This window comes from Cimex lectularius, unplaced genomic scaffold (genome assembly GCF_000648675.2).
Source record: "Cimex lectularius strain Harlan isolate CLEC.00 unplaced genomic scaffold, Clec_2.1 scaffold203, whole genome shotgun sequence".
Classification (NCBI taxonomy): Eukaryota; Metazoa; Arthropoda; class Insecta; order Hemiptera; family Cimicidae; genus Cimex; species Cimex lectularius.
In genome coordinates, this window is record NW_019392774.1 from 398,816 (window position 1) to 421,976 (window position 23,161).

Here is a 23,161-nt window from a genome sequence, read left to right on the forward strand (position 1 = left end):
CAATTTAATTGAGTAGAAGAAAGCTAAATATATTTATTGTTTGTGGTTTTCAAGGGCAAACTTGCTTAAAATTTTTATAAAAAAAAGACTTGATTCTTTTGAAAAATCTTTCAATCCATAAAGTTTTGGTTTAATGGTAAATAATTTTTCAATAAAACTTTTGCCAAAAGTGTCAAGAAATCTGGCAAATCGTTAAAATATGTAAAAAAAAAAAAAAAAAAAAAAAAAAGGAGAAAGGAGGGAAGATTTCATAAAATCACCCAGATGTCTCTGCCATCCCTGGCGTCTGTGGACGTCGATAAAGGGCCAAACGTAGAACCTCTTTACAGAGAAAAAGCGTCGGCTTTTTTTGTTATTTTCCTCCCCCCGGTCGAAAGAAAGAAAAAAAGCTCAAAATGAACATTTTCTGAATTTTATTTCCCGGAGGACGATGAAAATTTAAAGCCCGTTCGTCATGGAAGACTCGCTGGAGTTGTTATTCTTCGACACCTTTTCTCACGAGAGCTCCGAGGTAGGGTGAACCAAAAACAAAACTATTAAAAATCAAGCCTTTAAAAAAAAAAAAAAAAAACTATTTTATACACTTTTTTGAACATTTTTCAAGCTTTTAAATCACAAGTAGTGCCTGAAAAAAAAAGTTTCAGGGTTTTTATTTTTATCAAACATTTTCATTCTATATTTATTACATTAGAATCTTAATTATAATTAATTTGTGTTTAATTAAACTGATTTTGTATTGTATAAGCAATGAAAAATACCAAGTAAGGACTCTTGGTATGCAGGCGACATGCGTAGGCCTTGACCGAGAACAGATCAAGATAATCGATGCCTATAAACTCGGATAGAGCAAAACTAACAAATTTTACAATTTAAGCATTTATTTATTAAGCAATAAACTTTTTTTTACATGTACAATATATTTAAAGGCATGTAGGACATGGCCTGCGAGAGTCTTGAGCCGGTTGTCTTGGCCGGCCCTCTGCCGAGGATGGCGTTAAAACCAGCTAGATCAAGTGTATCAATGAAAGCGGAGATGAACAAGCTACAATATCATGGATAATGAATTTCCTCTCATATTTTATTTTATAAATTTGACAGGAATAATTATAATGTAGGATTAAAACATGGTCTTGAGCCAATCATCTTGTCTGTCCCTCTGCCGAAGATGGAGTTAAAACCAGCTAGATCAAAGTGTATCAATGAAAATCAGAGATGATCAAGCTACATATCATGGATAAGGTGTTTCCTCTCATATTTTATTTTGTAAATTTGACAGGACTAATCGTCATGAAATAATTAAAACATTACCTGTGAGGGTCTTGAGCCAATCATCGTGGCAGACCCTCTGCCGAAAATGTCGCCAGAACTAGTCAGATCAGGTGTATCAATGATAATCAGTTTCCTCTTGTATTTTATCTTCTAAATTCTGTCAGGAATAATCATAACGTAGAATAAAAACATGGCATGCGAGGGTCCTGAGCCAATCATCTTGGTTAGCCCTCAGACCAAATCACCAAGATAGATCAGGGTCTTATAGTAGAGTCCTGCTTGTCGGAAATAATCGGGACAACTCTGTTCGGTGTGTGCGAAATAATGCAGAAGGATGAAGTAAAACAGGTCAGGTAGGTCCAACGGAACAGGTGGTACAAACACGTTGAAAAATAAGCTGGTAGTTTGTTGCTTCTCGGTTCAGTATATAATAACAATTCTGGTTGAAAGCCACATTTTGAAAAGGTGAAATTCATCCATCAGATCAAAATGTTCAGAAAGGACAAAACAACAGGCCCATTCAGATCTCACAATTTTTGAATTGCATTTAAAAATCAATCCATTAGAGTTCATGGTCTGATTGACTGAATAAATTTTTTCAATTAATTAATCTTTATGTAAGAGAGATAAAAAGTCAGTGTCACGAGCGGGATTCGAAAAGGAAAAATTCGAAAAGTGGGGTTAAGATGGGAAGTTAGTGTCTGAGTGGATCGAAGTCACGATAGCTCAAGTGGTAGAGCAGCGGCGTATTTAGCCAAGGGTCGTGGGTTCGAATCTAAGAAATTTAAAAATCAATATTTGAATGGAGTAGACAAAGCCACAGTTATTGTTTATTAATACAAAAAAAAAAAAAATTGCCTTTGCCAACTGAAGTGTGTTGGAATCTGCCTGATAAAACATACTTTTTGAACCAAACTGTTATAAAATCCTTTACAATGAGCTTATTTTATAATTTTCTTTTTTATACAGGAAATCAACCTTGACTTGGTTCAATTCCCCAAGCCAGTTTACATTGGCGAAGTGAGGATTATTCCACTTGGAGCAAGGGTACAGGCTGATTTTCCTGGAGGGGTGAGATTAGGGTAATTAAATTTTTTATAGTTAAATCATCAAATTATGTGTTTAAATGGTTGATTTTGGGCTCTTTATTTTTGTTCAGTGCGACAAACCCATCTCAGTTCAAGATCGAGTTTTTTGTCAATGACCTGAGCAAGCCGGGCGCGTCGACGTTTGAAAACCTCGGCGCCATCGACTACAACCAAAATGGCAACATACACTTTGAGTACAACCATTCTCGTGTATGCACTTTAGAATTTTTTTTTATATTTCCTTGTTAGGGTAAAATAAAAAATAAATTAATATTTAGCCTCCTATCCCAACCGATGGCCTCGTCCTGAGAGGCTGGTACACCACGATCACGCTGGCAGTGTACGGCGTACTGACGAAGACGGTCCCGCCCGAACCGGCTCAGCCCGATATGGTGACTTCGGTCGATTGGCTCCAACAGCATTCTCAGGTGATTATTAAAACTTAAGCAAAACCTTTGTTAGCCGACATACAAACTTATTTAAAACAATCTGATTATAAAATATGTCTTTAAACAATTAAATAATTATTTATTATGTTTATTGATTATTTAAGTAAAATTTTATATAAATCCAAAGTTGATTTCAAGTTGCAAAAATTTAAGTATTCTTTTAATTGACTGTCTGTGAATTATTTGACAAAAAATATTTTCTAATTTTTAGTATATTATTTGTAAAAAAATCATTAACGGCTAAACAGGGGTTACTATATTTCAGAGCTTTTTTCCTTTTTATTCCCACTTTAATTTATTAACTTTTTATTTTTAATTAAAAATTGCAGTGTTTTAAACAAATTGTGACTAAAACTCTAATCTATAGTTTTAATCCATGCACATAGTTTTTTTTAAATAGTTCATTAACTTGCCTGTATGAATAACATTGAATGAAATCATTGCTTTTCTGCCCTTTTTTATATATTTATTTGTGCGTAATCTCTTTTGGTTTATTTTTGTTTAACTCTTTTTCAAATAAATTATCGGATTGACTGTCTAAAGAGAGAAAGAGAGAGAGTGAAACGAGTCAAATTTCAATCTGCAGCTTTTAATGCTTAATTGCATGGCGATGATTGAAAAAGGAACCCACGATGCGATTTTCCCGATTTGGTCCACGTGGCTTTCTTCTTCTCAGACCCTCTTCCCCCCACCAATGCTTTTAAAACAAAAAATTGAATTTTTGAAATTTTTTTGGTGAGGAAAGGTGTTTTTTTTTCTGTTTGGTTGCATGCGTTGGAGATGGAAGATGGCACGCGAGATTACATGGTTGAAGGTGGCCACCACTACACTAGCTACCCCCAAGACGAAGTTGGGGACGCTTACACAAGCCAGGATTACCGCCCTCAGCAGTCATACTCCTGGCACCAGGTAAAGACGAACAATGCATTTTTGCAACAGAAAAAAATAAATAAAAATAAAATAAATAAACCGACAAATACAAAATTGATCTCTATTTTTCCACTAAATTTATCAAACACACTATTTAAAATAAGTGAAACTCGATGAAAGGTGTAGAAAATAAAATAAACAATTTTAAGGATGATTAATTGAACGCGTAAAATAATAAAATTGGTCATGTCGCGACATCCTTAACCATCCTGATGGATTTCTAACCCAAACTATCATATCTGGTGTTTTAACTATCACTAACGATCTGTAACCTAAAATATTGCGATGTCTGGTGTTTAACCGTCCTTAACAAACCCACCGTTACTGCAGGTTCATCACAAAGTCAGAGAAAAACGATCGAAGACGATCAAACTTGACACTCTTCAATTTGATAATTTTCAAACTTAATATCCTGTAGCGCTTTTTATTGCTTTTCTTCATTCTTCTCAGCTTTTCTGTCCATATTTCTCTTTTTATTTTCATTATGGTGCCGTTAATAAAACATCTAGGCTTAAGACTTCGCAATTTTCTAAATTTAAATCTAAAGTTTATTTACAAATGAATAGAAAAAAATAGTTCAATTATTATTGTTCTTAGGATGACAGAAGGAAGAGAAATTTAATGAAATATGGGTGATTGTACTTTTTTATTTTATTTACAAAATGACAGCAGGGATTGGTCAAAAGAGAGATAGAAAACAAGTTTTAAAACCTTAAAAAAAGTCTTCCATCTTTCCCCTCCCTTCAATTAACTAATAATAAAAAAGATTAACCCTATTTCTTTTCTTTTCTAGGGATTTATTAATCTACTAATTATTATTTAAAAATTAATCTATTTTCTGTTACTTTTGTTCTTTTAATGCAAAATGAAAGGATTTGTGACATCTGTCATGACAGGGATGTCATCAGGAGTCGTACGACACACCGAAAGAGGCGTATGAGGGAGAGAGTTGGGAGCTTCGTCAGGAAGACAAGCATTGGGAACGGTCGAAGGACAGGCATCAAGATCAGAATTTCAGGTTTGCCCTTTTTGTTTATTTAGAAACAAAGAAAAAAAAGAAGTAAAAACTGAATTGTTTTAAGATATGAAAGGAGGCATGAAGAACGTAGCCCTGATTACCATGAGCGTGGTACGCCTGAATACGACGGCCGGCAAAGCGGCGATTACTACAAGTCGAGGCGTTGGGTCTCGAATGAGTGGAGCGGAAGCAGGAAGAGGCCGCATACTCCGCCACCTCCTCCAACGGTTACAGTCCACGGTAAACCGGACAAAAATATAAATTAAAATTTCCATTCTAATTTTCTAATTAATTATATTTCTTGAAGAAACATCACCTCAGCAAGGACAGTTTGAATCAATGTCACCCGGTGACGTTGAATCGATATCTGAAGGTGATATTCCGGAGACTGAAGGCATGGAGGAGAGTGGAAAAGCATCACCGACTACACCGCCCGCTCAGTCGACTTCCCCTCAGCAAAAACACACCGGCGAACCTTTTGAGCCTATATTATCCGATGATGAAATTGTTGACGATCAGGTTTAAATAAAGACAACAGAACAAGTTTTTTGTTTTTACATTAAAAATCGAATTGCAGGATATGGATTATGATTTTGGCGAGTTCACCGAAGATCCTTTACAGTCGTTCAACCCGTACAATAATGAAATCCCTAGTCTTAAGGTACATTATAACTCTCTTAGAAAATATACGCTGAAATTTTGACTTTATCCTTCGTTTTTTAGAGTTTCTACGATCCCGCTATTCCTGTCTATGAGTGGGAGACGAAGGAACTGCTGGAAAAGACAGACGAAGATGGTGAAGCTTTGAAAAATCTGATTAACTCAATAACGAATCTGCACGACTCTAAAGGCGTCTGGGTTGAGACTGTAGAACAGGTCATAGTGTGCATCGAAAAGTCACTGACGAAAGTTGCAACCAGTGAAAGAAAAGGTAAATTATTTTTGTAGTTTAGTCATTTCTTAGACCTGGTGTGTTTATTTCTAGTTTTCACCATCTTCCTAGATGCTTTTCTTTGGTGTGGTTATGCACCAGATTTCATGATAGTTTAGAAATGATTTGTGATGTTTAAGTATGGGTAGGGATATAACTGAGAGCCCAAAGAGATGCTTGTTGAAGGTGGTTGAAGCAGAACGTTTGAGGTTTTTCTAATCATCATTAACTATCACTACCCATCCTTAACCATTTCTAGCCATCGTCAACCATACTTAATCATCAAATCCTAAACCATTTTTAAACATTAACCATATCGAACCATCTCTAGCCATAATCAACCATTACAAACTGTCACTACCCATCCTTAACCATTTCTAGCCATCGTCAACCATGCTTAATTGACAAATCCTATACCATCCTTAAACATTAACCATACCAAACCATATCTACCCATAAGCAACCATCAACAACTGTCACTACCCATCCTTAATCATTTCTAGCCATTTTCAACCATACTTAATCATCACATCCTAAACTGTCCTTAAACATTAAACATACCAAACCATCTCTACCCATAAGCAACCATCAACAACTGTCAGTACCCATCCTTAATCATTTTTAGCCACTTTTAACCATACTTAATCATCACATCCTAAACTGTCCTTACATATTAACTATACTGAACCATCTCTTGCCTTAAGCAATAATCACAAACCATTTATACTCATCCTTAACCATTTCCGGCCATTGTCAACCAGGCTTAATCATCAAATCCTAAACCGTCCTTAAACATTAAACATACTGAACCATCTCTTGCTTTAAGCAATTGTCAACCATATTTAATCATCGCATCTTAAACTGTCATTAAACATTAACCATACTGAACCATCTCTAGCCTTAAGCAACCATCACAAACCATTTATACCCATCCTTAACCATTTCTAGCTATCATCAACCATGCTTAAATGTCAAATCCTAAACCATCCTTAAATATTAACCATACTGAACCATCTCAAGCAATAATCAACCATCACTAACCATTTATAACCATCTCTAGCTATTGTCAACTATATCTAACGAACCCAACATCAACCATACCGAACCATCTTTATCAAGCTTAACCATACCAAACCATCACATCCTTAACTATCATAAACCATCTGTACTCATCTTTAACAATCTTAAACAGTATTGGCTATCTCTAGCCGTAATGAACCGTACAAAACCATCATTCTTAACCATCCTTGAACATCTGCCAAATCAAGCCATAACCAAGCCTTCACAAAACCATCCCTATCCATCCTTAACCAGCACAAATTATCTCTATCCATCCTTAATTATTACAAACCAAACCTAGCCCTAACTGAAACGATCTGATTGACCAAAACATGCAGATGAAGATGATTAGAAATAACTAATCCCAGTTCATTAACCCACATACCTCAGTGAGAAAAATCACAGTTTGTATTATTTGAATAACAAATTATTATAATTTTTGCAGAGATATTGGACAAATTGATCACATGGGTTGCGTTTGGTTTGAACTTCAAAGAAGCATTCGAGCAGCCGCAGCCGGGGCTGAAATTACGCCATATAAAAGCCGGAATACGTTTGGTCGAATCGTTGAGCCAGTGCGGTGAAGAGATAACGCTTAGAATGATAGAGGAGGCGGATGCGCAGAACAAACTTCTCAATTTGTACCACGAAGAGTACATGGCTTTGATAATAAAACTCATGATCCTGAGGGCCATCGACGCCACGATCCGCTATGAAGCGACAGTCGAGAAGTTCATCGAGATTAAAACCGACAACAAAAGTGGATACCAAAGGCTAATCGACATGGTCCAAGGGAACCAGCACGCCCGCGTCAAATACGCCCTCTGCGCCCTCGTACAGAAACTCCACTTCTACGAACTGCTTAAATCTCTAAAAGACAACATTCAAAATTTAGACAACGATATTAAAAAAATGAAAAGAAGGGGTGTTGACAGGTCGGATAAATTTGACAGGGAGTTTCTCAGCATGGCTTTAGAGGAAGTGCTTAAAGTCTTCATTGAAGCCAGGACTTTGTTGTCACATCCGAAAAGGTTTTTGCCCGTAGCGGCTCAGTTCGAAATAAATACCGACGATTTCCCAGACCCTTACAAAGCCATCTACACTTATTTCAGATTTACGAATATAATAAAAAGTTTTGTCACTCTCTTTTCCCATCCAGGGACATCGTTGTACCTCCCAATCATTGCTCCTGTTAATGGACTCATATCAGAGATATTGGATACTGACGATGGAATGAAGTTTTTAGCATCTAGTCCTGAGATCAATTCATTGATAAGACTTTTATTGGGAAGTTCAGCGAAACTGGATGAGAACGAAATGGGAGTACCGGGACTGAATCCTACGCTCGGCTTACATCTGGCATACCGTCTGCAGGCGTTGTTGTATCTGGATTCGATTAAAAGTCTCAGAGATGTTGATTCAGACAAGCCGGAGATAATTGACAGCATACAGGGGCTTTTCAATCTGACCTTGTCGAACATCGGAAATATAGGGAAGTCGTCGGTTGTACATGTTTTGAGCCAGGGTTCGAACCTGGACGTCCTACTGGATCTTCTCAAGACGAAATCGAATAAAAAAAGATCACCGAGTAGAGGTTATATATGTGATTTGATCGTGCTGACGATCAAGCTCACGGCTCATGTTCCTTTCTTACAAAGGTATTCAGAAACACTGGTCGAACTGTCGAAAGAAAGTTTTACGGAGATAAGCGAAATACAGAGCTGGCTGTCACCGATTGAAAACTGCACGACATACGAGGCCACTCCGGTATGCGACATAATCAAAAACAACATTGACGCTTGTACTTCTCTCCCACCCGAACTTATAACATCAGTCAGGCTGTTGAAATTCCTCGGCGTGCCGAAACACGAAATCGACCTGTCGAATCAAAACTTCACAAGCAATTACAGAGAGTTGAAACACAAATTTATAATATTACAGCTGTATTCGAACGACGGTCTGACCCACCTGTCGAACATTTTGCAGAAACTCTGCAAGCATTACGACCAACCTTATCTGCATTCTTCGAGATTCATAGCTAGGCAGGGTCTTCTTTTACTCGCGCTCATTTTACCTGCTGTACAGCTGATACGGAGGATGATAACTTACGTTATAAACGTGAGAAATACAGACTTTAAAGATTTGACCCTTGTGCCGATTCTTTTACAGACTTTCAGCTTGATGCAAGCGATACCGCTTAACGCTCAGGCGCATACAGACGCGATAAGAGTCTGCCGTGAAATAATCGAGACCCTGTTGGCTTACACTCAGCCTGTGTCAAGTGAGACGAGCACGGAGACGGAAGCTTTAAATAAAAGTTTATGGACCGCAATGGTCTCAGAGGTGATTAAATTTGCATCGGACGTTCCTTTGAATTTTATGACTGGATTGATGGTCTTGTCAGAGCTTCTTCCTCTCCCGTTGCCGATACAGACGAAAAGCGAGCTTTCGGAAGAAGAGATTTCCAAGTTTGTCAATTCGAGGAGGCTCTGGTCGGCTCATTTGCACTCTCTGGGCTCATCAATCGAATCGATGATAATGATAATGTCGGCAAGCAGTTGTCAGCCGTTGTTGCAGCTTTTAAGAAGGGTCTGCATCCAGCTGGCCGACATCGCGGCCCCGACGGCCATACTCGTCGTCAAAACGATACTTGAAAGCATGTCGAACTTGATGAACGACAAAAACATGCATTTGCAGCTTTTGAGGCAGATCAACTTCCTGGCTTCACTTATGTCGCACGGCGTTATAAAAGTCACATTCCTCAATTTGCTACAGAACGAAAAGAGCCTGCAGCATTTTCAGAATTTGCTCAAATCTTTCGACCAGAAGGCGGAGCAGTGCGTGCAGATTCAGGAAGGTCTGGCGTCCATCTGCCAGTCGCTAGTCGACACGGAAATCTACCTCGTTCAACCTCCTGGACTTGATTCGTCCATAACGATTGAAACGTTCATGAGCTGCGCACTGCCGCCGAAAGACATCCTCATGATGATTTGCCTCGCAATGATCAACTATTTAAAACACGACACTGGTTTCACAGTTTCCCTCACCATACTACGATCCCTCATTCTCTTGGCAGATCACGATTACGGTTTCCATCACGTAAAAATGTATGTTTTTGGTTTATTTTAACCAAAAACAAAATTCAGACTCAAATTTTCTTTAATTTCAGCTCGTTGGAAAAACAAGTCGGCTGTTTGTACAATTTACTAGTCCGAGTGGAAAAGTTCATGTCGCAAAATTGGGGCGAGAACAAAGAGAAGAAAGACGAAGGTTGGACACCGGAAAAGCAAGAATGCCTTGCTGTCGTATCGTCAGCCCTTGAACTCTTCCGTAGCCTCGTAAATGTAGAAGCGTCCGAGTTCAATATGAGAACGCTCGTACTGACGTTTTCTGAACTCGGGAAGATAATCATGTGGCCTTCACCAGACAACTCACTCCTAGTCATAGAAGAAGTTTTAAAAGTACGCTTTAAACTAAAAATTAGATAGTAAATTTTTTTTAAATATTTAATTTGTAGAAAATAGTCAGCGAAGGTCAACAGGATGTTGAACAACTAGTTGAAACACTCTCTTCCTTTTTTGTTAAACTGTCGGATATGCAGAAAAACGAGGCAAAATCCACGAGTGTAGCACCAGGTACGCAGCATAGAAATGTTTTGATTTAAATCAGTTGATAATTTTTTTTTTTTTTTTTTTTTTAAGAAACAAGCACGGAACCTACGATACCGCCAGCGGAATCATTGTTGACCCAATTTTCCATGAGGACTGTCTATACATTGACCGATAACGAAGAAGATCGTCTCTCTACGGCTTATTGGCTCTCCGCACCAAGCAGTGACGAGCCAGAGCAAGACGCAGAAATCGTAATTTTTTTAAATTATCTGTAATTTACAATATATAATTTTTTTTAAATTAATTTTCAGGTCACTGTTGATTTATTGGAAATTGCCAAGACGGATTTAGGTGGTGTTTCATTGAGCGATGCAGTCGCACAGCTTTATGACAGGAAAAATGAATCTGCAGATACAAGTGATGCTGAAAAAAAGGCCAAAACCAACAGTTCAAATCATAAAAAACCTTTTGGTAATTAAAAAATAATATTAAATAAATCAAATAAAATAAAAAAAATAAATAAAATACAGATTATATTTTGTTAGTCACTCCAATGAGAGGACGAGGAGGAATCAGAGGCGGAGGTGCAAGAGGGTCTGACACGTTCCGGTCACGCCCTCCAAACACATCACGACCGCCTTCACTCCACGTCGACGATTTTGTCGCTCTCGAGACCTGCGGAACGACCGGCTATACAAAATCCATACAGCAACAGCAGGACAAAGGTGTGAGGGGAAGGGGCAGAGGAAGGACTTTTGGTATGGAAAGGGGTGGAAAGTTTTTCCCAGGACATCTATATCACAGAGAAGGTACTATTTAAATAATAATAATAATAATTTGTATTAATTAATTCTTTATAAATATTTAACAGGCGATAGCATCTGGGATAGGTCGCAATTATACGGCAGCGAGTTGCTAGACGGACGTTTCGGCAGGAGCCAGAGGTCAGCCAACGTACCTATGGCATGGGGTTCTAAAGAGCCTCGTACGCAACGTGGTGCGTCTAGCAGGCACATGAGGTTCTTTCAAACGTAAATATATAAGAGAGAGGGAAGGGAAAATGTTTTGAAGATATTACCGCCTCTGCCCTCGTTTTTACAGGATGAAGTCAGGAATAGAAGATTTCCATTAGATAAGTTTTGTTTTTTCTTTTACAATTGTTTTTTTACTACATCATTTCTTAATCTGTTTTAGTCTAGTCTTTCAAATTTATATAACTGCCGTGCTTTGCCTACTGTAAATATTAAATGTTTCTTTTTATGAAATTGTACATTGTGATATTAGTTGGATTTTTACAAATGTATATATCTGATTCTTGTATCTGAACAATTCCAAATACAGTACAAATTCCAATTTATTCTTTTTTATTGAATAATTTTTACTTTTACTTCCTGAACCAGGATGATTGGTTTTACGCTTTCTATGCGGGTAACTTTTAACAGAGCAGCGTTTCAACCAGCGACGGCTGACTGCAGGCATGAGTAAAAAAAAGACTGATTGAAAAGCCTCCTTGTTATTTTTATCATAGGAAAATAGTTGCATCTTGCCTCTCCCTGTTTATAACCTTGATTGCTTATACAACCGTACAGTTTATCAAAAAAACCTGCAAAACAACCATAGCAAGTAATGAACAGACCCCCATTCCCACTATGCTAGAAACCGATACCCGGACATAGTTCACATTAGACCAGATTTGACAAGAAATCTTTTAAGGGAAAGATTTTCACTCGGAACATTTGAAACAATTGGTGAACTGAGAAGTGACGGAAACAAATTTCTTCAGTTATTTTTGAATGACTGTTTTTGTTCGTATTTGTCTAGCGTTTTCTCACGTGGTCTCTTTTGGACCAGTGAAATTAAAGTTTCTGCATTTGATTCGCACATGCATGCAGAAACTCTAGATGATCTACAGAATGCGAACTCTAAAATGACCCAATGTGCCTGGATTTTTATACCTCTTCCAATATTTTGCTGAGCTACCTAATGAATAGGCTATGGCAGTGCAGAGCTCGTTCACATTACACCAGTCCAGGCACCGGCTCTCCCCAGTGACAAAGCATCTGACGAAAATGCCGGACTAAGCATTTTTTCAGAATCTGGCTAAACGTGAACAACTTCATATAAAATGTACAGCCACTGCCCTTCCGGGATAGTGGGAACAGGGCCATAGGAAAGGAAAGAAAGGTGCTAATGACATTAGTCCTAGAAACCAGAGCAAACAGTATGACTTGTCTAGGTCCATAGGGAACTCTATGGAGTGAAAACATATAAATTCTAACCGTCCCTAACTGATCCAAAATTTCCACACCAAGCTCTCGATTCATCTCAAGCACTACACTAGTCCAGCACGTCCAATCCTTCCAAAGAGTATGGTGACCAGATTTTTATGAGTTACATATTTTATTTGCCACCACATACAACCGAGGAAATCAATTATCTATGCGCATCATGTATCTAGGAAGCTGTAGGTAAAATTTTATAGAGCATATTTTTGCATATTTGTTGAATATCGTATAAAATTGCATATTTGAAGGATTTTTATGTAAAATCGCCTTTATCGCACAAAATGTTTTAAATGCTACATTGGTTTTCAGGGGGAAGGATAGAAAAGTTCTGTAAAAAATAAATAAGTTGATGCAAAGTTGTTTTAATTCAAAGAAAATTGAAACAGGCCGCAACAACGGGAATAGAAGATTCTGGAAATACCAGCCAAAGAATATAAAACCCCTTCTTAAATCTTATTTCAATATTCAGTATTCTCACAAATTTTAAGGGATTGTAGGCACTATTTCACAGAAGACAATTAATCGTTTATTAACATTAATTATACTCAATTAGTATAAAATATATAATTTAACAATGAGCTGGGTTATTGACCTGCTGGAAACATGAAGTTTTTTCGGAGGATCTATTTAGACTTTTATGAGGTAACCTTTTCTCAACCACTTTTTTAATTTTTATTGTACTTATGGTTGTAATTTTTAATTACTAATTTATTCAATTTAAATAATGTTTAGATGCTGAGCACCAAAAAAACCTTATGTACTTCTGTGCCCAAAACACCATGTCTTTTTATTTCCCCATTAAGGTAAGATATTTCAATTTTTGTGCAATTTGTTTTTTCATGTTTTTTTTTTTTTTTCTATATGATAATAAAACAGGCCCTGAAGATGACAGTATAAAAACTGTCGAAAGCTCGGCGAAAACCGAAAGGAAGTTTTTCTCTGTGTTGACCTCTTCCATAGATCCTCCGAAAGAACTTCATATATAATTTAATTATGTAAGCGAGAAAATATTTTTGTTAAATGTAAATAAACTCCAGGGGTCGTCGGTGGCCGCAACAGTTTAGGCGTTGACACAGCGCTTATCACTGTAAAGTAAAGGTCCTGGGTTCCAGCAGCCATGCATTTGAACCCAACATAATTACAAATGGGCTTTTGGTCAAAAACACCGGCACCCTGAGGGTTCAAGTAACCTCGCAGTTGAAATACCCTCATTAAAAAAAAGTTTTAATATCAATTTCATTTAATTATCTATATTTCTGTTTAAAGTTACTATAAAAAAAAAAAAAAAAAAAAAATGGTTTACTGCATATCATTGCATATTTTAACGTATTAATACTGCACATTATTGCATATTTCAGGGCTTTCAACCACACATTTTATGGCATATTTTGGCAAATTTTACTGCATACAAATCTATCTCTGCTCATGCTCTCAAAGCAATGTGTGTAAGTAGTTTGCTCACAATCATAAATTTTGATTTGGAAATAAACTGAAGTGGTCGTTGAAGATGATCAAATTCCAGGGTTTTTTCACAAATAACCCACACTCAATGTCATAAAACATCACAGAGACTCTTAACATATGACATACAAGCGTATTAACAGTAAAGACGCTACTTGTACAGCCCGTATAATGAGATAAAGGGCCTGGGGCAAAAACAGTTTTGTATAAACAGTTGCCTATAAACCTCTTCAATCCGTTCTCTCTGGTGTATCTCAAGGGTGTGTTCTAGGTATGTTACTTTTCAGCATAGACGCAGTGATCTTCTCTACAAACCTTGATCCCTCCTTATCCTAGAATCATGTTTACTTTGCCTGCAAACAAAAAAATCCTCCCTCCTATTTATTCCTATTCAAATATTTGGAACTATAACTAGATAAAAGACGTGGAATTAACATAACTTAAAATGTCAGAATTAAAATACAGGTACAAGACAATTTTACTGTTAGACAAATGCTCAACATACTTGAAAAAATAAAATAAATAAACAGCTCTTCTAGCTCATGTATGGACTGGAACAAAAAACGGCTAAAAAAATCATAACATTAAAAGGACCCAATCCATCCAGTCAAAATAATGACCTAGCCAAATCCCAATTCTTCAAATTTCATGCAGTCTAGCTCACTTCACACTTAACACAAATAATAAATAATAAATTAATAATAAAAAACAAAGAAATGTAATACTCACATGCCACATTAAAAAAAGTTTAAAGGTTAATACAAAACTCAATAATTAATGATATAAACAATTGTCTTTATTAATGGTTTTTTTTGTTAAATATTACAATGTAACATCCAATTTTTTTTAAACATATATCTATTTAACATTTCGTTAAATATTTCCTCTTCTTCTTATTATTTTTAAATATATACGTCTCGGGTATCATCAAGTGCGCTGGTTTATGGCACGTTTTATGTTCTATCTTTCTGTAAATTACTTTATTCAGTCTATCCTTCGACAAAGAAACTATAAAGGCACTCAATTTTTGTTGAACGATCAAGATTCAAGAAGGAAAGAAAAAAACAACAAAAAATAAACCACAGTTTATATAAAAATTTTTGCCTTCGCATCAGCGTTTTAACAATATAAATAAATACTGAAAGTAAAAATTTTTTTTTTTAATTTTATTGTTTAAATATAACTTTAGTAACTTTTTAACTTTTGGGAAATGATTAAACTAATATATACACCTTTTTTTAAAAATATTTCTATTCTGGCTGCTTTATAAAACAAAAACTATATAAGAAAAGAGATCATATTCACAGAGATAAAAATTACAAAAAAATTTTTGTTTTTAATAAGTTCAACGATTAAGTATATACAAAAAAAATTTTATACACAAAAGCAGAGCTTTTGGATAGGTTTGTGCACCCCTCCCCCGGGTTCTGCACAAGGCAGGGTTTCTATTTTACAGTACAAAAATATTTTTCTTTTTTAAATTTTCAATTTATACAATACAAAAATCAACCATCCGGATGTATTAATGTTCAGCTAGTCCTATGACTATGGCTTTGTATAAAAAAAAAATCTCTCGACTTGTAATAAAGATTATTACATTGCACAATAACAAAAATGAGATGTTTTTATTTTTATTTTATTATTATTTTTATTATATTTTTTACTGAGAGCTCAAATTGAAAGACTGTAGCTGAATAAAGGAGAAATGTCGACGATAACTAATTATATCAATACTATTTTCAATCATTTATGTTTGTCACGTGTTACAAGATTTTTGTAAATAAAAGCATAGAATTTTGCCTTAATTATATCAAAATTAAAGTTACATGATCTATAAAACAGAAATTATGGACAAATTGTAAGAAAAACAAAAAGTATAAAACCTGATTGATACCAGGATTTTATTCTACTCTTTCAAAACATTGAAAAAACAAAAATGATTTTACATTATAAAGGAAGATTAAAATTAAACTCAGAACATAAGATAAACTTAGATCAAGTACAAGTCATTAAATAAATGGTGGATATCGGTTTGTGACTCACTGAAGACTGCATAAAGCCAAAACTCGTTTGAGCAACGAGTGAAGGCAGATCCAGTGTCAGTACAATAAATGATTAAATGTAAAAAAAGTTTCTTTTATTATTTTATAACGACACGTGGCAACCTATGATTTATGCTTACAAGCTAAAGTAATGGATGCTCTCGAGGGCAAGAAAACCCCAATTTTGTCACAAAGCTCATATAAATTTTGAAACATCAACTTTCTCTTTTGCATAACCCGGCCTTAGTGTTTATTGTTTGTTTTGTTTTTTTGTTTTTATTGTTTTCTGTCGAACGGGATCAGTCGTTGACGAGTATAGTGTGCTGTGGAGGAGGTATCTCGTCCGGCGCAGACCACCTGCGCTTCCTGTCGCCACTTGTACCCGACTGGGCACCCTGTCGAGGCGTCAGGGAGATGCAGACATCGCCCACTTGCAGCTGATGGACCTTCAGACCGTAGGCTGCCTGGGTCCTCTCGGGGCGGCACGATGCCCAACCCTGGCCATAGACGAAGTAGGGGTGTTCTGTCGAACATTCGACCTCGACCTGTAACATAAATACAAATAATGAAAAACAAAATTTACAGTCACTTTTCGACTAATGACTAATACAAGAACAATTCAGCACTGCCATAGAATCCCATGATAATTTCCATGATGATTAACCTTAAAACCCTAAAAATTTAGTCAATTTTTGACTAATGACTAATACAAAAACAATTCAGCACTGCCATCGAATCCCATGATAATTTCCATGATGCTTAACCTTAAAACCCTAAAAATTTATATTCAATTTTTGACGAATGACTAATACAAGACAAATACAGCACTGCCATCAAATCCCTTGATAATTTCTTTGATGCTTAACCTTAAAATATGAAAAATTTACCCTTTAAGTTTGCAATATTACTACCTAAGGCAGGCATAAAATTGCTTTAAACAATCTTAAAAAATTAAATTATTCGACCTTCTAATGCCTTCAAAGACAGTTATAGTGTGGGGTGGAATCGACGGACACACCTGTCCTGAATTGATTCAGGAGGTAATATAGCAAAACTAGCTAATACATTTTTTAGTTAAATTTTACTCTATTACTTAATGATTTTACGATATCTTGGTGAATTTTATTGCAAATCATCATTATTACATAGTTTTTATTAAACTAATGAATTTCTGATCTCGTTTAATTTGATTTACATTAAAATAAGTGTGTTGTAAATAATATAAAATAGATATAGTTTAAAATGAATAACAAAATGCGATTTTTATTGTCTTTGAGTGTATTTTATATATAGAAAGATTTAATTGTTAATTTTCGTGATACTAAAACCGCAATTCCCGAGGCCTTGCGGGTTAGCCTATACAATTTTATTAAGGACCTATGTACGTAGTTAAGGAGTACCGAAAAAACTAGGAAACCAATATCACAAATTCTTAAAAACATAATATACAGTGAGTGTCATAAGTTTTGTTATACATGAAAAAATAAGCTTTTTATCATGCTTTTTGTATTTTACATACACATACACAACAATTACATAGTTATTTATATCAATCCATATTTTTTAGTCGATCTTACTTAACCAAAGTGATGATTTAAATTTACAATTTTTATGTAAAGCGTGGTTGAGATGAGAAAATAGTGTCACGAGCGGGACTCGATCCCAAGAGCCGAAGGTTGTTGTCAGGACGAAAAAAGTGTACTGTATGTTATCTGTTCTGTTTATGTATGCCAGGAATAAATAAATCATAAGCGTTAATTAATTGAGTGTTTATTTACTTTTTAACAATTCGAACATTCCATTATAAAGATATTTTTGGCAAAATATCAGATGCTGGGTTTTTTGTATACATAATATACATTTTACATGTTGTACAAAAAATTCAATGGCTATCCTGGCCTGCAGGTCTTGAGTCTTGGTAGATCTGTATCGTTACACAATCGACAATTGAAATTTAGCACGTTTTTCTTCATATTACGATATGAGAGATCTTGCTGCATTCTGTTCTCCTGGTAGAACATCTGAATGTTACATAATGGAGGCAAAGTTAATTTAGCCTTTTTCCAAGACAATTCTGATTTGAGAGCTCTTGCTGCATTCTGTTCTCCTGGTATAAAATCTGAAATGTTCCATAATGGAGGCAAAGTGAAATTTATCTTTTTTGTCCGGAAATATTTCGATTCAAAGAGCTCTTCCTGCATTCTCTTCTCCTGGTAGGACACGTGAAATGTTACATAATGGAGGCAAAGTTAAATTTATCTTTTTTGTCCGGAAATATTTTGATTCAAAGAGCTCTTCCTGCATTCTCTTCTCCGTGGCACGATAAAGAAAATGTTTTTCTGAAACCTACATCACACCAGTCCGCATCTCACGATTTCTAAATAAATATCGATTAACGGTCACTAATCACCACACACTTGAAATTGTTCTTTATTTTTCTTTAACTATTGCAATTTGAGAGCTCTTGTTCTTCTGTTCTCCTGGCAGAACATCTGAAATGTTACATAATGGAGGCAACGTGAAATTTATCTTTTTTCTGTCTGGAAATATTTCGATTTAAGGAGCTCTTGCTGCATTCTGTTCTCCTGGTAGAATGTTTGAAATGTTGCACAATGGGGAAAACTTGAAATTTAGCCTTTTTTAGGACAATTTTGATTTGGGAGCTCTTGCTGCATTTTGTTTTTTCCTGATAGAACATTTGAGATGTTACACAATTGAGACAACTTGAAAATTATTTTTTCTGCCTGGAAATATTTCGATTTAAGGAGCTCTTGCCGTCCTCTGTTATCCTGCTAGTAGATTTGTCGAATTACACAATGTTGACAACTTGAAATTGTTCTTTATTTTTTCTTTAACTATTGCAATTTGAGAGCTCTTGTTCTTCTGTTCTCCTGGCAGAACATCTCAAATGTTACATAATGGAGGCAAAGTGAATTTAGCCGTTTTTTCTTTATTTTTTGATTTGGGAGCTCTTGCTGCATTCTGTTCTCCCGGTATAAAAGCTGAAATGTTCCATAATGGAGGCAACGTGAAATTTATCTTTTCTGTCTGGAAATATTTCGATTTAAGGAGCTCTTGCTGCATTCTGTTCTCCTGGTAGAACATTTGAAATGTTGCACAATGGGGACAACTTCAAATTTAGCCTTTTTTAAGGACAATTTTGATTTGGGAGCTCTTGCTGTATTATGTTTTTTCCTGATAGAACATTTGAGATGTTACACAATTTAGACAACTTGAAATTTTTCTTTTCTGTCTGAAAATATTTTTATTTTGCTAGATTATATTCTCCTGGTAGAAGAGCTTAGAGTTACACAATGAAGAAAAATTGAAATTTTGCCTTTTTTCTTTAAATATTTTGATTTGACATCCCTTGCAGTATTCTATTTTCCCGTTACAACATCTGAAATGTTCGAACATGTCCAAAAAAATCTGATTTTAGATTGAAATCACAAAAATGATATCTCAGGAAAGAAACAGGATAGAAACCTCGTTCTAGTGGCACTGGAGTACGTAAAATTTAGTAAATCCATCATGTCACTAGTGACATTTAATCCCGTAACACCCGGTATGTCATGAATAAAATGATCCTGTTTATGAATTGAGAGTTTATTTTATTTTCAGCTATTCTAATTTTCCATTATTAAGTCATATTTGAAAAAAAGGTTAGAAGTATCAAAACTATTGGCTTTTTTTAAATATATTATGTAATTATTCTTTTTGTGTAGGGTTTTGTTAAAATTGGTATTGGTTATTAAAGCATAAACGGTTTAATATTATGTAATATTTATTATATATTTTATGTATGTACAAAGAATTCAATGGTTATGATTGGTGTTATTAAACACGCAATGTCTGCGTGCATTGCGGGCTAGCCTATAAGTTATAGTAAGGCGCTAGTTTACGTCGCAATCCTTTTATATACTTGTTTCTTTTTGCTTTCCTGGTTGTTCCATACAGTTCGATTTCTTCCATATACGGACAATAATCCTCCAGGAGGGTAACTCAATGAGGCTAAATTTAAATTCAGAAGATCTTATGCGTCATAGCCTACTTCTGGTCGGTTTGCCTGTGTAATCGGCCGTCTTCTTCACGGGCGAAAGGTCATCCCTGTGACTACTCTCAGGTGTCGAGGACTGACCTTCACTCCGAGGAGGTTCAATTCCCCCTCGACCCCATCGGAAACAATCCAAACATCCTCGGAATGCATGTACTAAATGGCCGAATACGTGATGCCACTTCTGGCATTATACGAAGTCGAGTTCTTCTTTTATTTCTTATTCTTTTTCTTTTATAACATGGAATTTCTTTAATGAACCCTTATGCTGTCCGACCGTCGAGTGGGTAACAAATCAAAATTTTCTGAACGGCCTAATAGCCTTTTCGCACATAATTATTTGAAAAAAATTATAAATTTTAATTAGAATAATTAGAGGTTTGGTCAAAGGGATAAAGTTTTTCATTTTATGATTTTTTACTAGTTTCTTAGAGTGCTTTTGTCCAAAGTTGATGGCTTAACGTAATCAATTTTATAGCGAAAATACCACGGAAATTTAAAATAAATGGTCCAGTGGAAGAACAGAATTCTCGTTTAATCAGACAAGTTTTTGCACAGAGATACTGTCGATTTTTGGCCAGTTTGAAAAATTGTTTGTCTAAAAAGTCGCAGCGAAATTATGCGGACCCGGTTAAATTGAATCGGCAGAATGAGGTACAATTTGGCCCATTCGACCGGAGACGTTTCTACGATGAGATTCACCGTTTACCGGTGACACGGCGAGACCGCGCGGACGCATTGGAAAAGAACCACCGATCTGAGTAGTCGAAAGAACAAGGATTTGGGATAGGAGATAGTTCCCTTTGTTATTTTTTTACCCAGGACGAACCGGAAGTCAGATTTGTACAAGCATGCCGAGCGTTTCCTGCCTGAGTCATCTCCGTCCGGCAAAGGATATTTACTCTACTACAAGCCCATTAAAAAATAATTATATATTCAAGGAAATAAACCGGAAAACTTCAAATTTAGCCTTTTTTAAGGACAATTTTGATTTGGGAGCTCTTGCTGTATTATGTTTTTTCCTGATAGAACATTTGAGATGTTACACAATTTAGACAACTTGAAATTTTTCTTTTCTGCCTGGAAATATTTCGATTTAAGGAGCTGTTGCCGTCCTCTGTTATCCTGCTAGTAGATTTGTCGAATTACACAATGTTGACAACTTGAAATTGTTCTTTATTTTTTTCTTTAACTATTGCAATTTGAGAGCTCTTGTTCTTCTGTTCTCCTGGCAGAACATCTCAAATGTTACATAATGGAAGCAAAATGAATTTAGCCGTTTTTTCTTTATTTTTTGATTTTGGAGCTCTTGTTGTATTCTGTTCTCCTGGCAGAACATTTGAAATGTTGCACAATGGGGAAAACTTGCAATTTAACCTTTTTTAGGACAATTTTGATTTAGGAGCGCTTGCTGCATTCTGTTCTCCTGGTAGAACATCTGAAATGTTACATAATGGAGGCAACGTGAAATTTATCTTTTCTGTCTGGAAATATTTCGATTTAAGGAGCTCTTGCTGCATTCTGTTCTCCTGGTAGAACATTTGAAATGTTACACAATGGAGACAACTTGAAATTTAGCCTTTTTCCAAGACAATTCTGATTTGAGAGCTCTTGGTGCATTCTGTTCTCCTGGTATAAAACCTGAAATGTTCCATAATGGAGGCAAAGTGAAATTTATCTTTTTTGTCCGGAAATATTTCGATTCAAAGAGCTGAGAAAACTGTAGAAAAAAATAACACGTCCCGGGTTACAATCAATAAAAAAAGTTTTCCCTTCTGCTCCTGCGTCCATTGGTTTATCTAATCGACTAACGATGTTCATTTCAAGTTTTTCGTCCCAGGCCCGAGAGAAAAAATAAATAAACGAAACAGAATTTGAGAGATTTTCTATCATCTGTTGAGCTCAGGTCAGAAAAAAAATACGCAGAAAAACATTGCCTCCTCCAACGTTCTGATTTCCTGAGCATAGTAGACTAGGGACGTGTTTTTCACGTGTTTTCTGGAAATGTTTACAGTTCAACGTTCTGGAGTGAAGATTGAATAGGTATATAAAGAAGAAATCGGTTTGTTTTATGGAATATTTTCGTTTTAGAACCCTTGTAGTGTTCTGATCCCTGGGGGGCACACAATGGAGACAACTTGGAATTAGATTTTCGTTCTTGGAACTTTTTCGTTGTGCAAGCTTTTGGTGCATTCTACTCTCCTGGAAAAAGACCTGCAATGTTACACAATGGAGACAACTTGAAATTTAAGCCCTTTTCAGGACATATTTCGATTTGAGAGCCCTCGCTGCGTTCTGTTTTCTTGGAAGAAGATCTGTAATGTTACACAATGGAGGCAACTTGAAATTTAGCACGTTTTTCTTCATATTTTGATTTGGGAGTTCTTGCTGCATTCTACTCTCCCGGTAGAACATCTGAAATGTTACACAATGGAATTTCGATTTGAGAGCCCTTGCTGCGTTCTGTTTTCTTGGAAGAAGATCTGTAATGTTACACAATGGAGGCAACTTGAAATTTAGCACGTTTTTCTTCATATTTTGATTTGGGAGCTCTTGCTGCATTCTAATCTCCTGGAAAAAGACCTGCAATGTTACACAAGAGGAGACAATGATATTTACCCGTTTTGTTCTTTAATTTGACGCTCTTGGTGCATTCTGTTCTCTATTGTGTAAGAATAGAGACAACTTGAGATTAGGAATTTATCTGGAAACATTTTGATTTGGGTGTTCTTGCTGCATTCTGTTCTCCTGGTAGAATATCTGTAGAGTCTACTTAAAATTTCGCTGTTTTTTCTTTAAATATTTCGATTTGTGAGCTATTGTTTCATTCTGTTCTCCCAGTAGAAGATCTGTAATGTTACTACAATGAAGACAAATGATATTTACACTTTTTTTCTTTAATTTGACGCTCTTGCTGCATTCTGTTCTCCTGGAAGAATATCTGTTATGTTAGTTAGTGGAGAT

General features: G+C 35.8%; 2 protein-coding genes across 3 annotated transcripts in view; one reads left to right on the forward strand and one right to left on the reverse strand.

Annotated features, from left to right (window-relative positions):
- Positions 1-293: 293 nt before the first annotated feature.
- Positions 294-11,712, forward strand: LOC106672959 (protein virilizer). 2 transcript variants are annotated; one of them, XM_014404817.2, is made up of 18 exons: positions 294-511; positions 2,239-2,351; positions 2,429-2,567; positions 2,636-2,785; positions 3,587-3,715; positions 4,633-4,754; positions 4,819-4,994; positions 5,062-5,273; positions 5,332-5,415; positions 5,478-5,685; positions 7,190-9,851; positions 9,914-10,205; positions 10,262-10,379; positions 10,446-10,606; positions 10,667-10,826; positions 10,901-11,164; positions 11,227-11,386; positions 11,457-11,712. In XM_014404817.2, the coding sequence occupies exons 1-18, from the start codon at positions 455-457 to the stop codon at positions 11,485-11,487; spliced, it is 5,238 nt and encodes a 1,745-aa protein (XP_014260303.1). In that variant the 5' UTR covers positions 294-454; the 3' UTR covers positions 11,488-11,712. The 2 variants fall into 2 exon arrangements, with proteins under 2 accessions (XP_014260303.1, XP_014260304.1); XM_014404818.2 differs by lacking the exon at positions 3,587-3,715.
- A 3,551-nt stretch (positions 11,713-15,263) lies between these two features.
- LOC106672953 (ataxin-1-like) overlaps positions 15,264-23,161 on the reverse strand; it is a 54,199-nt gene continuing 46,301 nt past the window's right edge. The window contains exon 4 of the mRNA XM_014404810.2: positions 15,264-16,688. Within this exon, the coding sequence (XP_014260296.1) occupies positions 16,443-16,688 (246 nt within the window). The 3' untranslated portion in view covers positions 15,264-16,442. The remainder of the gene's footprint in view (positions 16,689-23,161) is intronic.